The sequence below is a fragment of the Sander vitreus genome, chromosome 5 (assembly GCF_031162955.1).
Source record: "Sander vitreus isolate 19-12246 chromosome 5, sanVit1, whole genome shotgun sequence".
NCBI lineage: Eukaryota > Metazoa > Chordata > Actinopteri > Perciformes > Percidae > Sander > Sander vitreus.
This window is the reverse complement of record NC_135859.1, coordinates 10,060,612-10,078,754: the sequence shown is the minus strand read 5'-3', so window position 1 is coordinate 10,078,754 and position 18,143 is coordinate 10,060,612. Positions and strand designations below refer to the sequence as shown.

Here is an 18,143-nt window from a genome sequence, read left to right as displayed (position 1 = left end):
ATCAAGTTAAAATGTCATTTTTGACAGAACTATTTTTGTCACTTTCTGTGTGTAAGACTAAGTACAACACCATTGAGTGTTGTACTTAGACTACAAATACACACAAAAGACAGAGCTCTTGGAGAGAGATCAGGGAGGCAGTGCAGTGCAGTCGAGAGGAGGCTATGATGCCAGGCTTTTTGCCCCAACTTTGAGTGTTACTATTCAACACAGGTATAAAAACGTTTGCCTTTAGACGTGGTTGGATAACACTATGTACAAACTAGTTTGTTTCAGGCATACTAAACCTTTAAATCTAACCTCAGAACATGCTGATCTCATATTTTGATTCACTCCCCTTAAAAATGTACAGTAACACACATAACCGCTGGTCAACTACACCCTACAAGTCCTACCCTAATGTATAACCACAGCTAGGCAGCACAACCACCAACACTAAAGCCATTAGACAGTCAAAAGAAGCACTATAACCAATTGCCAGCAACAGAGAGGAAAACTAATTATAAATTACAAATTTAGTGATGCTTTACTGCTTCAACCCTGGTATAGGAGCTGCATCGCTGCGTTTGCAAATTACATTCAAAGTGTGGCAGAATGGGCCGGGCTGATGGATTTATAGGAAGCGCACAGGCACCCATTATAATAAACAACACTCAGGCTGGATGCAAATAGGAAGTGCCTGTGGGCATGCAAACAATGGGTAAATAGAAATGACAAACAGACCCGAGGGATGATGGATTGCAGGTATATATTGACACAAATAGAAATGATAATGAACATCATAACACAGTAATCATTTCTCACAGTCTGTATTTTTTCTCACCTATTTGAGTCAATTGTACCACCGTTGTGCAGCCGTAGTGGAATTTTTTCTTTTTCGGAGGAGTACAGTACAATTACATCAGCTGAAGCCCCCATTTTTTCTTTTCCTTGAAGAAAACTTAGAAAGCCCATTTTCTTCAGATTCTTCTCTACAATTAAAAGCTAGCCCTTAGTGTGGATTTTCATCAGGGGTAAAACGCTTAGCAATATTGATAGATAAGAAAATAGAGAGACAAGACGGGGGCAGAGTCTAATTTTCCAATGATTATAGTCATCTGTCACTGAATGGTTATAGAAGTAGTGGCATCCCCACCCTCTGACTCTTTATGTATTTCTTTCAATTTTAGCCTGGAAAATGTGTGACTTCAAGAGAGAGAGAGAGAGAGAGGGGGGGGGGGGGGGGAAGAGGTGGTAGGGGAAAAGAAAATGAAGGGACAAATACAAATTAGCCTGGCAAGTGTGTGGCAGAGGATGTGAGAAATGAACTGCCTAATTGGCACATTTGTTTCAATTAGGATGTGGTCATCAGTGTCAGCCTTGACGGAAGGGTTTCCAGGCGGGGCCCCACATCAGGGCTTCCTCCCTGTGATTTCATTACCCGGACCGCCCCTGAAGGTCACCTCCTCCAGCCCTGGCCAGGTCCTTTCCTCTACTTAAGTACACACACATGCACATACACACAGCTCATTCAGATGACATTTGCTGATGATTAAATGATGAGAAATGTGGTAGTTGAGGGGCAATTAGAGGAAAGAAGAGCAATGTAATGGGTGACACAGCAGCAATCATCAAGACTTATGAGAAGAGCGCTGATCATGACCTTGCCAGCTGACACATTTTTCCCTGTGCTTGTGTGCCTCATAGCAGCACTCCTAGGTCTAATGGTCATTTTATGTCGAGGTGACGCAGTGCTATAAGGAGAAAAATCTGACTGCTGAGTCATGCTTAGATGTCAGAGTTTTGCATGATCTTCTCCCCTTTGGGCAGCTCTCAGCTGCCTGTAGCGGAGCCGACGTGGGCGGCAGAACTTTTTAATTTGCTGAGTATCTCATCAACACAATTACATGAATTAAACGTCTCCATCAGGCTTACCCCGGGGACCAGGGGACGCCAGTGGGACCCGCTGAGCAGCATATCAGAAGCGACACTGCCGCTCATGAAGCTAATCCACCCGATGTATTCCCCCCGCAACCAATCACACATACAGCACACATCAAGAAAGGCATGCTCATTGCCCATACACACAGATACCCGCAGACACTTTGAACTCAGCATGGCTCAGTGTGTTCATATAAACGGCAAGCCTGACAGCAGCAGGTAGAGTCGGAGGGAGTTATCTGTGGCTCAGCTGGCTCTCCCGCTCCGGAGGTTAATCAGAAAAGATACGGGGAGAACACAAAGTGGGCCTACGTCGCCCATCCGCGTCCCCGTTGCTTCCCAAATGCCACCTCTTCTCCCCTCCAAGCTATGTAGCACTGCATTACTATTCCACACGAACTGTCTTATCTTAACAAAATAAATTGAGGGAGCTCCCAGCTTCGGCCTGGGCTGGGGAGGAGGGGGGGTGTAATTGCTTGGCTTGAAAATAAAGCTCTCTATGGAGCAGACTTTCTCTGACCTATCAGAAAGTAATAGAGGCGCTCGTCAGCACTTGTTTCAGAAAGTAGAAACAAGTGCAGAGGAAGCAGAAGGTGGGACTTAAGGCCGTTTTACAGTTGCCATAGCCGAGCTGGCACGCGCCAATGTGACATCAAAATGACCAAGATCTCGCTGGCGCACCAGGATTTTGAGTCCAGAGGGTGCGCACCACTCTATTTTTTTCAGCGAACGCGCGACAAAGCGGAAACAGGAAGTCTGAATGAGCTTGAGGGTAACCGGATGCCAGGACCCTCAGAGTGACTGCAAGTCTCTCTTGTAAACTTACTGGGTTAAGATTAGTTATTTTATGGCGAATGAAAGGCTTGATCCGACGAAGTAGGTCATCGAATCAAATCGAAGCATTGACGTCAATGCTGCTGCCAGTTCTGCCGTTGTTGACCTTTTTCTTCTTCTTCTAGTCCATAGAAATAGCAAAGTAGGTAGCCTTTCCTCATTAGCGCCACCTCTGTTCAGGAGAAGACTACAACTAGTGTCGCGACCACCACGCGCGAGTATAAACAGTTACGGCGCTCCCATGACGTCACACTGGCGCTCGACTGGCAGGCTACGGCAACTGTAAAACGGCCTTTAGGCTGAATCTCATCACCCTTATTTGATTGCTCCTCGACTCCTCGGTCCTTGGCTGAACCGGAAGTAGTTCTGTCCCTCCTCGGTGAAGGCCGTCTCAAAGCTCTTATTTCTGCCCTGAGGACCGAGCATCGAAGGGCAGCCTTCCTGGAAGCCATGCAGCTAAAGGAGTTGCTAACTCTGCCCAAACAGCTGACGAATTCATGTGATGCTTCAGAGGAAAGGACGTCTCATCCCTCTAAAACACATTTGCTCGTTGCCTCTCTCCATGAAGGGAGTGCAGGTGGAAGCTTCGAGGAGTCAAATTAAGTGCTATGGGACGTACCCAGAATTAAATTCTTACTTGTTTTGGAGTAGCATTTCAATGTCTTTGTGAAGCTCAACAGAGAACAGCTTGTATCACAGTGCAGAAGCATTTAGTTGATTCCCTTTTGTGTCGTGGCCCGAGCTGTCTACCGAGCTAGTGTAGATCAAGGGGATTCATCTCGGATTAAAGGCTTTCATTCAGGTAAATTGAAATTAGCTTTCAGTTTGGCTGTTCATTTCACACTTTCTCTCAGAGAAACCTCTCAAAAGAAACTCATTATACAGGGTTCTCATGGACTCCTTTCTGCCCAAGTGAAAAGATCTGCTCTGCATTTACACCCCCTGATATCTGTGAAGTAAAAGTGGGGGATTGGTTTCGGATCGGGAGTACTGAAACTAAATTACAAAAAAGCCGGTCTTACGTTCTATCAACCATAGGCAAATTACAGTCTCTGCTCTTTGGATACGATGTATGAAGGTGTGTTTGTAAATCTTGAGGATTTGCTTGTTGCAATTTATACTCCTATGCTTACAGCATTTGCTAAGCATGAAAATGAGGTTGATGACATTAGCGATTTTAGACCCTTTTCAAGCCCCCCTAAATTTCATCTCAGCCCCCCTAAAAATTATAACAATAAAACAAATTATATTTAATTTTTTTTTTTTTTAATAAATTTTAGTGCTTCAAGTTAGAGTTTGCGAACTTGTCTGTTAGTGACAGAGGACAAACAATTACAGGTTCAAAGGGCTTGAAACAGGTTTTATATCCTATGTGGCTGTCGCCGATGCTATGCACCTGTAACCCAGTAGTAGAATGTTCCCTGTGTACAGCAGTAGTAGTAGTATGTTCCCTGTGTACAGCAGTAGTAGTACTATGTTCCCTGTGTACAGCAGTACTAGTAGTATGTTCCATGTGTACAGCAGTAGTAACCCAGTCAAGGAAAGGGTTAACAGAAACGTAGTGTTGGCCAATCGGAGGTGGTTGTGCCAGACTCCCGCCTTTGGCTGAGTCTCTATCTAATCTGTCAGAGGGAGAACAGAAGTGTGGTTGTGAAGTTTAACGTTGGTAGTCCCCAGAGAAGAAATTGGTAATTTCATGGCGCAGATTAGAACCCAAATTGAAACGTAAGCAACTGAAATTGATGAATGTTAGAACATTGGGTCAAATTGGTCGTTATTACTGTGACCTATAAAGTGTCAGGTTTAGTTCCATCATAGTGTAATAGTGTCAAAATACGTAAACTGACGTTTTTGTTCAGTAGCTAGCTCAGAGATTACCGGCTAATGAAATTACTGATTTAGCAGGGTTAACACTTTTGCAAGGCACTGTGTCCGTGTCACATTCTCATTAGGGGCTGAACACCGCTAAAGGTCCGATCCCAGAATCGCCCCTAGTTGATGATGTTTTGAAAAAACTCAGGAGCAGCTTGACTCTGAATACATGAAGAAGGTTGCGGAGACTTTGATGACTTACACAGAAGCATTTAATGAAATCTCAAACAAAGGGAAATTAAGATTAGTAATACAGTTTAACCACAGTGTAGTTCTGTGTAGTGCCATCCCAACTCTGAAATTCCTCTCTTCTTGAAGGTGTATTTAAATTCATGCTGGAGGTGTTTAGTTTAGCTAAACCCACAATCTAAACAAAGATGCTGCTGGTGCCGTAAACACATATGCTCTCCTAAATCATGAACCCAACTGAACACAGACTGAACACAATGTCAGCCTGACCATACTGCAGTAGAGCCTATCCTTAGGTGTGTGTGTGTATGAATGTGTGTTAATCCCCTGAGAGGGATGGGAGTGCTTGAGGCATCACTATCTTATCATTCAGCTGTTACGTCTTCGTCATCTATTGAGAAAGAGTTCAACTACTACTCTGCCTGAGACAGGTTATGACCTACTGCTGTTATGTTGGACATAGTCTGGATCATAGGAAGAATCTATTCACCTTCCGCTCTCTGTGTGTTGCCGTTCTCAAAATCAAACCACACGGTAAAAATAGCAAGTTTTATAAAAAAATTGGATCGTGTAATAAGGCAGGCCTGCTTGGTTCTTTGAATGATTGTAAAGATTTACATATATATTTACAGAATGTACTATCTAACTGGGACATCTTGGAACCAATCGGCGGGATTGCTGTAGACAAAGTAAGTTACACACGGCAATACACTGATAAAATCAAATTATGTTTAATCATGTATCTAGCTAATTTAAATAGCTCACGTTACTGTATTGTGTGAAAAGTTAACTTCATTTAATATTTTATGTGGCTTTTTCTTTTAAGGGATGCAAATGTTACACCAAAACAAGATTATTTTGCAAAGCCACCATTGCTGCGTCAGGAACTTAGCGCCACCCAGGATGCTTGTGATTGGTTTAAAGAAGAGCAAACAACCCAGCGCATTTTTTTCTCCTATCCTAGAATGTATCTGTTGTGTAGCCAGACCTTAGTCCACAGCGCTGTGGAGATAGGTCTGGCAATGTGAGACTATGTTGGAAACTGACCTGAATGAGTATCACTGTCTAAACTACACAGCATGAGCTTGTAAGACGGAAATTCTACCACAGTAGAGATTGCTAGCCCGAAAACAAAACAATGACCTAAAAAAGGCTGGGAGGCGCAGAGCAGTTGAGGGAACTGCAGAGCTGGTTATAATTCTCTGTGGGTTTGACACATTTCTCATTACACATACTCATTTGTTCCAATGTTGACATAAAAAAAATATTTATTAGGGAAGCTTTTAAGTTGTTTTGGTGGTTTATGAATATAAAAGACTTGGTTTTAATGCTTTGGCGAAAAGTGATTTGTTCTTAGCTGGAAAAATACTGGTTATTCTTTATTGAGTTATTCCAAACCAGTTGTGATATGGTCACCTAATTTAATCTATTGATTCGTGTTTATGTCGTTTTTTTTGTGATGCTCAGCACGTTTATTAAACTAATTTATTTCAATGGGAAGCATCTTTTGTGATCACAGCACAATTCTTTCTGCCAGTCCGGCTGCAGCAGAGAAACTGTATACAGCTTTGCTATTACAACGTATTGTTGCTGTTGACAAAACCACTGATGATTAAATATGTACATTGAAGCCATATTGTTGTTAAAGACCCGCTGATCGCTTTCCAATTCTCTGATATGAATGCCCGCATTGCATTGTGGGATATCGGCTTTGAATGCGTCCAGCTCGGCTCATATCGTAGCCTACTGTTCTGTCTTACAGTATACTGTAATATTTCACTCGTAATAAGACCGAAATAATATTATTAAAATAAAGAAATGAATACCATGATAACATCTAAATAAATGTTGATGGATGTAGCGTTATAGTTTAAAAAATATCAATAAACAACAAAGCAATCCAGCTTCCCTGGCCGAAATAGACCGAAATAATAATGTTAAAAGAAATACATATAAACCATGATAAGATCTGGTGAATAAATGTTGATTAAAACAATGGTTATTGGGCTAAAAATACCAATAATAGCAAAGCTGTATATAGCTTCTCTGCGGCAGCCGACTGGCAGAAAGAATCGTGCTGTGATCACGAAAGATGCTTCCCATTGAAATACATTAGTTTAATAAAAGTGCTGAGCATCACGAAAAAAACAAGATAAACGTGTTTGTGTACACGAATCAATAGATTAAATTACGTGACCATATCACGAACTGCCGTGAGACTGGGTTGGTTATTCACTATGTTGACATCTTCACTATTGCTCAACTGTGGTTTCCATTTTTTAATGACCGCAACCAAGCTTGAAATGTGTTTTCTTTTTTATTCTTTTCTTATTTGAATGTGTTTTTGAGTGCAACTCCGTTATTACAACCTTTGTCACTTCAGCCTGTTAAAATGCTGTCTCGATTCTACGTGCTGTCACATTTGCTCCCATTGTTGTGGCGCAGAAGTGATTTAGACCTTGGACTTACTGCATACTGCGGAGAGATAGTTAAAGGTGTGGGGGATGACAGCCCTTTAGCAGGCCCTCCAACAGGCATAGCCGCTCAGAGGAGCAGGTAAGAGCAGCTTTTCCTTCTTTTTCTCCATGATCTAAAAAAAACATACAACTCTAGTACAAACCTGTCAGTTATGCTGAGATGTCTTCCAGTGAGAATATTCTACTGTCATGGAAAGGCCTTGTGGTGTTCTACAAAGTAGAGGTGTTGAAATTAATCAGATTATCAATGCATTGGGATGCGGACATGGACGATGCTGCATGGATGCAGTGGCCCACCATAATCAATTATAACGCAATGACGTCGCTCGTTAATTTTCCGGCCGCGGCATAAACATTCAAATGAAAAATAACATTCTCAGTAGCCTAACCCGTTTCACACACACACACACACACACACACACACACACACACACACACACACACACACACAGACAGACAGACAGACGGATACAGGCAGACATGCACACAAACAAACAGACACACAAACAAACAGACACACAAACAAACAAACACAGACACACGCAAAACGGCTGAGCGGAGACACGGGAGAGTGGAGAGAATTGCAAGTCGAGAAGAGGAAAGAAAACACTGAGAAACATCGAGAGACACTAGCTAGCTTGGAGAAGATCTAAGTGGAATAACGAAGCTGAAGAGGTGTAGCTACACTATGGCACTTTTCCTGTCTAATAGCAGTGGTTTAGAACAAACGTTGTGCTAGTTTGCCTGGCTAAAGTTGGAGCTAACGGACTAGCTAAAGTTGGAGCTAACAGCGGAGAGTTGCTGATTCGGAGGACGCTGATTTTGGACCGGAGAGGACGACAGCGTGTTTCCCTGCTGAAGAGGACTTTGCCGTAGCTGGTGACTGGTTTTCGTGTTTGAGCTGTGTTTCTTGGACTAACAGCTAACTGTAAGTTGGATGTCTGTGTGTTTGCTTCACTGAAGATAACGTCCTGCACGTCCACACGAGCTACCATCAGGCCCACAACTTTTTTTTTTCTTCCTCTTGGCGTGTGTGTGTGTCAACACAGTGGTAACACAGTGGTTTAATAGGGTTTGAGTAAGTTTCACATTGAAACTGCTGTAAGGAGGGATCATTTTGTGTAGCTGGAGTGTTGTAAGTAGAAACTGATAGAGAAACTGGTAAAGGGGTAGTTGTGTGTAATATAATTTGAAGAAATATTGCAGTTAGCATATTTGAAGGGTGTGATTTGTGTTCTGTTTTATTTTTTTGTTATTCAATCTAACGGTTAAATATTATTTGTACATTTAAGTTATCGTTCAGTAAACAATACCTTTTTTGTTAAAGAGTTGTCTGGGGTCAGTTATTCCAATACAGCACAATAGATTTGCTGGTTAAAAGTAGGATGGTATATGACTAATCCAAAATAGGTAAACCTTCGTGGTAACTACCTTAAAGAAATGAACCCAAACACTTCATCATTCCAGTCTAAAGTTACTTATTGCAGCTTGGGCATTGCACTTGACAATGCAAGTTTGTCAAGTCAAATATCCTATATGGCATTAATAGAATTTTTTTTTTTTGACGCATCATGATGCATCAAGATATCGAATCGCTGACCTGATAATCGTAATCAAATCGGGAGGTCAGTGAAGATTCACACCTCTAGTACAATGTGTGTAAAATTTGTTGATGAGTTTTGCAAAATTCAAATACAATACTTTTAAATAGAGTTGGCAGGGGGTGCTCACAAAGACAGTGGAATGGGTTTGTTAGGGAGCAGGTTTTGTGATTAAGTACTTTACTTGTTAAGAACGGCCTTAATTACTACAATTATTAAGTGTGCTGATTTCCTGAGCCCTACAATGCTTACATTTAAGGCTGCAAAAATATTAAAGTAAGAGTAAAGCTAAAGAGTAAGAGCTAAACAATTTTTTCTTTTCTCTTCCTATGGGATATCTACGGTGGCCCTGAAGTGCAAATCACAACAGCAAATCATAAAACACAACGGCAAATAGGAAAACACAACGGCAAATAGGAAAACACGACAGCAAACAGGAAAACACTTCAACAAATATGAAAACACAACGGCATTAACTTCTACTGGAAAAAGTAGGGCCTATCTAGCAGAGGATGGACCCTCCTGATTGGACAGACGGACTGTCTGTCTTTTAATAGGAAGGAGAGGTGAAAAACACGGAAAAGCACCTACTTTTAACAGAGAGACAGTCCGTCTGTCCTTTCAGGAGGCTCCATCCTCTGCTAGATAGGCCCTACCTTTTCCGGTAGAAGTTAATGCCGTTTCGTTTTCGTATTTGCTGTCGTGTTTTCATATTTGCTGTCGTGTTTTCCTATTTGCTGTCATGTTTTCATGTTTGCTGTCGTGTTTTCATGTTTGCTGTCGTGTTTTCATATTTGCCATTGGGTTTTCCTATTTACCGTCGTGTTTTCCTATTTGCCGTCGTGTTTTCATATTTGCCGTCGTGTTTTCCTATTTGCCGTCGTGTTTTCCTATTTGCTGTTGTATTTTCTTATTTGCTGTCGTGTTTTCATATTTACCGTTGTGTTTTCCTATTTGCCGTTGTGTTTTATGATTTGCTGTTGCGTTTTTCTATTTGCTGTTGTGATTTGCCCTTCAGGGCCACCGTAGCTATCTTTAATTGCACAAATTAAATGCCCTATATTGCTTTTCAGTGCAACCATTTTCCATGACACTGCCTAAAAATGTCTGATAGCTGTAGTTCCTTAATTCTATAGACTCAAATCTAGTGACTACTTTTTTGTCCAATAAATCATGCAGTGGAAAGGTTTTCTCCAATACTACTTGTTGCCAGGCCAAAAAAGATTTTATATGTATACATAAATATTTTTGTGAACTTTTTTTTGTGAATTTTGGCGGCTGGACAGTAAGCATAAAATTAATGCCAAACTTACATCAAACGACTTTTCAAGCGATTCCACTGTCGCAGACACATTTTAAATATCTGAATGAGAGTTTTGCTAGAGTTGGGACGCGCTCCCGTCGTCATAATCGTTTGGTGCAAGATGGTCATAAAATTCAGTTTGAGCTGTCTTAATCCAGTCTTTTTCTCATGTTGACGTTCCAACAAAATCAAACGTGTTTGATATTATCCTAAGTTTTGAGTCTTGGTAGTAAAATATAGTCTGTGACTAAAAACTCTGTGACATTATGACAGATTGTCTTTAGATGTGAGATGCTGTCAGACTTTAGTCTTTTCAAAGTCTACTTTCAGAGTCTTCTAGAGTATGGTAGGCCTTAGAACTTAGAACTGAAAGATTGGGGGGGGGGCGAAAATACCATTGTGGATAGTGAGGGGGACATGTCCATCCCTTGAAAATTACACCCTGGTGCCACAGCAACTGCAGTGTATTCAGATCACTTGCATTTTTTCATATTTTTTCAGACTTGTAATGGAATTAGCTGTAGCTTCATTCCCTCCGATTTATATAAATCCATGCTGTATGTTGGCATTAAAGACGGCATTTTCAATGGATATTCTGAGATGCTACTTTTGAAAATGTAACATGTATAACTGTATTAAAGGTGCATTGACTAGTTGATTATTGAGTTCTTGATCTACAAACAAGTATTTTGATAGTTGAATAATAAATGCAGTCACTTTCTAAAGTTGCCCTCTTCTCAAAAATGTATTTTGCTTATTGCTCCTTGATTGGGATGTTTGAGCTTTACTGTGCAGAATGATGTATGTGCAGAGTTTGAAAGTTCATCTGTTGAAGGATATGGAGTATTTTCATATGTATTTGTGTTTAAGTGACTGATGGGAACAACAATCTTTGAAATTGATCCAGCATTAAGTGAGATTGCTACAGTTGGCAGCGGTGAAACAAGCTACAATGTTAGTTTTTGGGCAATTACGCACCTTCAATTTACGTCCAATGAAGTGCTTTTTTGCCACTGACATGTTGAGATTATTATTCTTAGTGTCTGACGACATTATGGAAAGAACCCATACAGAGATGGACCTTTTTGTTAAAGAATAAGATCCTTTTTGTTTAACCAGCTCCAAAATCGCTATTGCCAAACCCCATCAGACTCCAGGTTTTCAATAAAAAAAAAGTAAAACTAAAAACAATAGGCAGGTGCCCATATAAACATTGAAACAGGTTTGTTTTGCTATAATCATTCCTCCTGTCTGTCCTGCTGTACACGCTGACAAACGGCACCAGTACCCGGAGGTCCAAGTTTACCTGCCAGTAAAACTTTGCTTGATGATTAGCGTCAGAAGGGTTGAAAATCGGCGACTTTCCCTCTTTGGTGTTTAGCTTAGCAAAGCAGCATGAAACACTGGCTTGTCATTTCCGACGTGTCGTCTCCCCCAGCTACGCCCTTTTTACTATAAATGGTCACTTCTGGCTGGCGATAGCGACGGCTGAAATGCAAACTCATGGCTTCAAAACGGCACTCTACAAACCAATAGGTGACGTCACTGATGCTATATCCATTATTTTTACAGTCTTTGCTCTAACCCCAGTATCAATTAAAGGAAAAGTGCTGATAATCTTATATCCAGTTTATTTTTATATGGACTCCAACTAAACCTGAGAGTGAAATAAGCACTAGAAAAACATGTAAAATGTTGCTTAAAAACACTAATGGGATAAGTTAATTGGATGGTAAAATGGCAGTACTAGGCACTTATCTTGTGCAAATAAAGTCCTCCAGAGTTAAGGAGGGGTTCCTGCTAAGTGTCAGACTCTTGCTTAAATAAACTGTTGTAACCTCATAATACAAAATGATTGCACTGAGTGATTTGGGACTCATTAGCTTACCCTGGCATCCTTGCTGACAAGGGTGATTTCCAAACAAACATTTTCAGAAGTGCAGTGTTTGTGCTGCACTTCAACCACAGGCTCACATTCTGTTGGGCCTGCCCTGTGTTTGCTACAGTAGCATCCATCTTGGAAACCTCACACTACCACACTCATGGATGCCACCTCAATATTTTATGGACGAGGTGCGCTGATACCGACTGGGCTGAGGATATCTGCCCTGTGCTCTCTACATTATTCACTCCCCTCTCTTGTGGCTGGGCTCATTTGTGTTGACAAAGGACTAGATGGTAGGTTGTGATTCGTTCTGTACTGCTCAGATTCAACAATTTTTATCCCCACTGTGGATTCTGTGGCGCCGGAATGACATCACTCCTCCATTTCCATGTTGAATCATTCATACAGCACAGGGCCAGAGGGTGACCTCCACTTAAATCTGTTCCTTGCACACATCAATTACACATCCATTGTTCATGCTGATTATTATATATATAGAATGAGGCATTCTGCATTTAGAGAGGAGTAAATGCTATACTTGCCCCACAAGTCAGTCTTTCAGGTTGATCTCAGGTTGATCTCTGAATCTGTTCTCCATCTTACTGGGAGCCACTGTTTAAGTTGGCATTTAATTGCTTAAAGCAATCACAACACGTCTTGATGTTGATGATAAATACTGTTAAATACTGTATCTTATAGGGTTTTTCAATGGGCCTAGGTTGGTCCACTTTAGCCGAATCATGCCAAGCCAAGCTGTGATAAAGTGTTCCCACTACAGCCTCACAGCAGGTGAGACATAGATCAAAAGTGTTACCGCAAAAATCAGAAAGAAAACCAGTCCATTGCTTAGGAGTATACTGTAAGTATGAGTATCACTGGCTCAGCCTTTAAAGTAAATTGGCTGATAGATATTCACTTTACTATAATAGAAGACAGAAAGAAGACAGACGACAGAAAAAACAGAAAATATTCAAAACATTCACAATGGAAAAGCTGGAATCAGAGAGGTTTTGCACATCTTTGTAAAATAGTTGATTAATTTTCATGTTGCAGTAGTAATACTGCAAATCTTTTTGAGACTTCAAATTTCAGCTCTACACTAAAGTCAGACACTGTCTGACTGTGTCCAAACCTGGCCAGAGGACAGCTTGCAATGGAGGGTCACATGTTGATCCATTCAGATCGACCGCTAATGCAGGTTTGACTCATGTCACTGTGTCTGTTTGATGGGGTAATATTGTGGTTTAGAAACCAGGATAAGCCCTTATTCTGATTTTGACAAACCCAAAAATGCTAGCTAGAGTACAGAAACCGGGATACTTTGGCCTGTTTACACATAGGACTACTGTCTCTGAATTGTAATGCTTGACACTACTTTTGTGGTACTTTTGAGTTACTTTCACCAACATTATCGCAGAAGTATGACTTGGCCTACAATAGGCCTACTTGACTCTGAATTGTAGTAGAGTATAAGTAGGAGAAAATGGAAATACTCAAAAGTACCTAACAATTGTATTGAAGTATGGTATAGTTACTTTCGACTGCTGATAAAATGTAATGCTATTACATGTAACAAGCCTAAACATTAATTCCAGACATGTTTATATCTGTCAGCTGCTCGGACACACTGCTGCCCCCACTGACAGGACTCAGATGTCCGTAGCCTACCGTCTCTGGTTTTGGCTCTGACCACTGGAACAGTGACGGGACAGCACCTAGCTTCAACACAGCGTAATAACTCCTGAAAATAATGGGAGTATGTCAATCTCGCAAAAATATCTGTCTCTGCAGTCATCTCAACCATCGAATTCCAGTAACAGAAAATAACACAGACTTTTTTTCTGTGCCAATATGTTTCGCGATGTTGGTGAATTATTAAATTATAAAAAAAAACAAAAACTACTAAATGTTGAGTTAAAATGCATTGTAACTTGTGTTACTGAGATAGTAACGGGTATAATATTACCAAAATTGTATTTGTAATGCGTTATATTACTGCGTTACAGCAAAAAGGAATACATTACTGTAATTATGTTACTTTTGTAACGCGTTACTCCCAACATTGTCCATATATGATTCAGGATTCAAGACTAGTAAAGTACATCTGGATATCTTTCATGGATGATATCTTGGATGCAATGATGCAATTAGTGGTGTAACGGACCATAGTTGATCTGTGGTCCATACAGATCAAAACTCACGGTTCGGAACGAATGTGAAGCGCGGATCAATTGCAAAGTTTAACTAAAATAATAGTGTAAAATACATTTTTACTGTCGCAGTTTCTTAAAGTAAGCTGACAAGTCTCTATGGACGGTTGTTGTGAAAAGTTACAGGCAATGCAATTTTTTGTTAACAGGTTTCAATGTTAAAATCCACTGCTAATATGGCAAGGGTGCCTAAACGACCGGTATCGCAAAGCGGATTTCGGTGCCTCATTTTGGTACCACTTAAATGCCTGCTCTGCTCTTTAATGCTCCAAAACAGACGTTAGAGGCAACAGAAGCATCGCTACATGTGACACTAGTTAACACTAACATTACACTTGGCAGCAGGTAACGTTAGCCTACCATTAGCTAGTAACTGGCTTAAACACGGTCAAAGTACTGACAGCTAAATGGTGTAGTGTGACTCTATTTCACTGTAGAGGATTCCAACACCGGGACGTACAACAGTCTGCAGCTTAAGCTATGAGCTAAAAGACACAAACTAGCACTTGGTCACTGCTGTTGTCGGAAGAACAACACAGACTTAACTACATGTAGTATTTACTTGAAACTGGTAAACCTTGTGGTGCATTCAAAGTTATTATAAAATATATTTTCTATTATAAAATACCCCTTTCTCATCTGTTTTTGTCATTTAACAGCAATTTACTGGTGATAGAAGTTATTATATTTTTAATAAATCATTTAAATCCCCCCCCCCCTTTTTTGTGCTGATCCGAAAATGTATCCGATCTGTGACTCAAAACCGTGATCTGATCCGTACCGTGAGTTTTGTGATCTGTTGCACCCCTAGATGCAATGCACATTCACAGTTTTAGATGTCCATGTTGCAAGCGACAGACACAGTGATGATTCCCTTTCATGACTTTTATGTCTTCACCAACACAGTAGGAACTGCTGATAGATCAAACTACAATGGGAGAAAGAGTAACATTCTCGCTATACCCACTCCCTTAACTCATCTCCCAAAGCTGTAACTGGACCATTCACTTTGTTGCCTGACCCACTTTAACCAGATGTTTCTCACCGTGGGAACTGGACTCATAGCATCAACCCTCAAAGCTAATGATTCTATAAACTGAATTTGAAAAGAGAGAAGAGAAGATTTGAATAAAAACATATGTCGTGAATTTTCTTCATCTCACTTTGGAACCAACACCTTTACTTCTAAATGTGTATATGCACTTGGTATGTAACAACACTATATCAATCTCTTAAAGGTCAGAAAAAGCAGAGCTGAAGGTACAATCGGCATAGAGTTACTCTCCCAGAATAATGATGGCCACTCTGATGCAGATCTTATCTGCTCAATGGGAGTATAAGCTTTTGCAGCCTTACCTCCGCCACAGGCACTCCCTCCGGGGGGCGACAGTGCAGAACGATCATCCCGTTGATTGGCACCTCCTTCCCCTGGGGGTCCTGCTCAAAGTTTTTCCTCAGGTCTGGGGAGATAAGACTCAGCTGTCAGGTGTCAATTGTTACAGGCAGCCTGGCCTCAATTCTCTTTAACAGCTAACACGGCGGCCTGCCCTGTGCTCTGCACGCCACAACCTTCAAAACCCTTTAGTCAGTATAGGATACAGATCCGGATAGACGGATCCCATGGCCCTGTGCTACATAATCTGTTGACAAGGTGGTTTTGGAGGATACAATGGATGGAAAAAGTGCACGAAAATTGCTTTGATCATCCTGGGCATTAATGTGCATACAATACAAACAGATCCTATTCTAACCATTTTTAAAACTTTTTTTTTATTTCAACATAGGTAATGAATGGGTGTCATGTACCCTAGGGTCATGAGAGATTCCCTGCATATAAAGGATCTAAGTACAGGACGGAAACTCTACCCCAGTTCAGCTGGCAGGTAGGAAAAAACAATGATCTTGCAGAGAAAGAGTTTGACATCACATTAGGGCTGAACCATTAAGGAAAATAATCTAATTGCGTGATTTTAACCAATATTGCGATTGCAAATTTTTTTTTAAGCTCTTTATCTGCTGTATTATTTAACAAATACAAACAATAAATCATTGTATAGTATGACCAACACAATATTAGATATATTAAACATAACAACTGGTGCCTGCCGGGATCGTTCGCTGGCTGCCCGGCCTGTCATGCTCACAGACCCTGCTGTCAGCTGGCTGGAGGTTGTTCAAGAGACTGGGGGACAAGAGGCGTTTATTTCCTCAATCGCTTGTTTAAATAACACAACACAAATATCCATTATAAGATTAACGTGAACCTGTGGTTATCTGCCTTATCAGAGTTAAAAAGCTTCACGAGCGATTGTGGGCTTAATGAGCTCGCTGGTCGGCTTTCACTCACTCACTCACTCACTCACTCACACACACACACACACACACACACACACACACACTGACCACGGAGCAGCAGTCAGAGGCAAGAGAGAGCAGCGTCTGACATGGCAGAAATATGTCTCTCTTAAACATACTTTTATTTTAATGAGGGGAGACTGTTATATAAAACATTGCTTGCCAACATTTGCTCAAACTTTTAAATTACGAACAAAACAGTCAGTTTAAAACTAATGTTAGAGTCATGTTGTCATTCAGGTGCATTCTGAATGTATACACACTTGTCTGTCCTAGAGTACAGGTGTACATTAGTGTTTTGTAGAAATATATATTTTTACATAGATGTGCACTTATACATACCCAGAGACAACAAATGGGAATTAGCATTGTGATATCTGGTGCAATACATTTATTGTACACTGTCCCTGATTTAAATAAGCCAATAATGAATGAAAATTATAAGCTTTGGTGTCTCCCCTTAAGTCTAAATAACATATGCCATTATTTATCTTTTACAAGAATATTAAAGCGAGACGTATCTCTCTGCCCTTTCAGACGCTAATCTCCCTCTCCTCTGACTGCTGGTCTGAATCTAGAATCGAGAAAAATTCTAGAATCTAGAATTGAATGCTTTTCCTTTGGTTCCGGATGTTAACACTGAATTTTGTTCATTACATTTTGCGGCTGAATTTAGCCTATTGAATTCAAGCAAGTTGAAAATATATTAGTTGAATTTTATACATTGTATTTTGCATCTGAATTTGGTATATTGAATTTTTGAAATTTTCATTCTAAATTTGTGAACTAAAATAAGTTGTAGAAAATACATAATTTCAATCAAAAATTCAATGGCTTTTTTAATTTCAAAATCCGATGAAACAGATTTACTTCCATAGTTCCCATGCATGCAGTCCACAGATCCTCTGTTAAACACTAAACAGCGCTGCTCTCTTCCCTTCTGTCTTATTGAGCAGCAGCACTGCACAGGCAGTCAGTAGGGGTGGGGGGAGACAAAACGGCAGAACGGGAGCGGGTCTTATACAGTCATGAACGGGAGTATATGGCTAGCTGAAACAAAGCTCCTTGAGCAGAAATGGATACATGGAAATGGATAAATGGACTTTTAAATGGCAAGTTAAGTTTCAAAGCACTTCCAGATTGTTCTCTCCACAAGACTATAGTTATTTGCATGTAACGTTACTGTCGATGTAACTGAGTTACCAGCAGAATAGTTGAGTTTCAAATACTTGAGAACTAAAAACTTAGAAAAAAATATCTCTTTTAAAGTACTGTACATTTAGAACAGATACAATCACATTTCTTGGACTAGATTGTTTAACCAATGATAAATCTGATTAATTTTCTGTTAGGATTTAAGTCAGCTTGCTGTGCTCACAGAGTTTTGGCTCCTAACCAAAATCAAACTAAATAATGGTCATGTTGTCATTAAGGTCCAGTCTATTATTGGTTAAATAACAGACATGGACATACATTGTTACATTGAGTGTCCTGTCA

General features: G+C 40.5%; 1 protein-coding gene across 3 annotated transcripts in view; it reads right to left on the bottom strand.

Moving 5' to 3' along the window:
• LOC144518011 (netrin receptor UNC5D-like) overlaps positions 1-18,143 on the bottom strand; it is a 343,327-nt gene that overhangs the window by 120,000 nt on the left and 205,184 nt on the right. For all 3 annotated transcript variants that reach the window (XM_078250348.1, XM_078250346.1, XM_078250347.1), the window contains exon 4: positions 15,648-15,751. In XM_078250348.1, the coding sequence (XP_078106474.1) occupies positions 15,648-15,751 (104 nt within the window). The remainder of the gene's footprint in view (positions 1-15,647; positions 15,752-18,143) is intronic.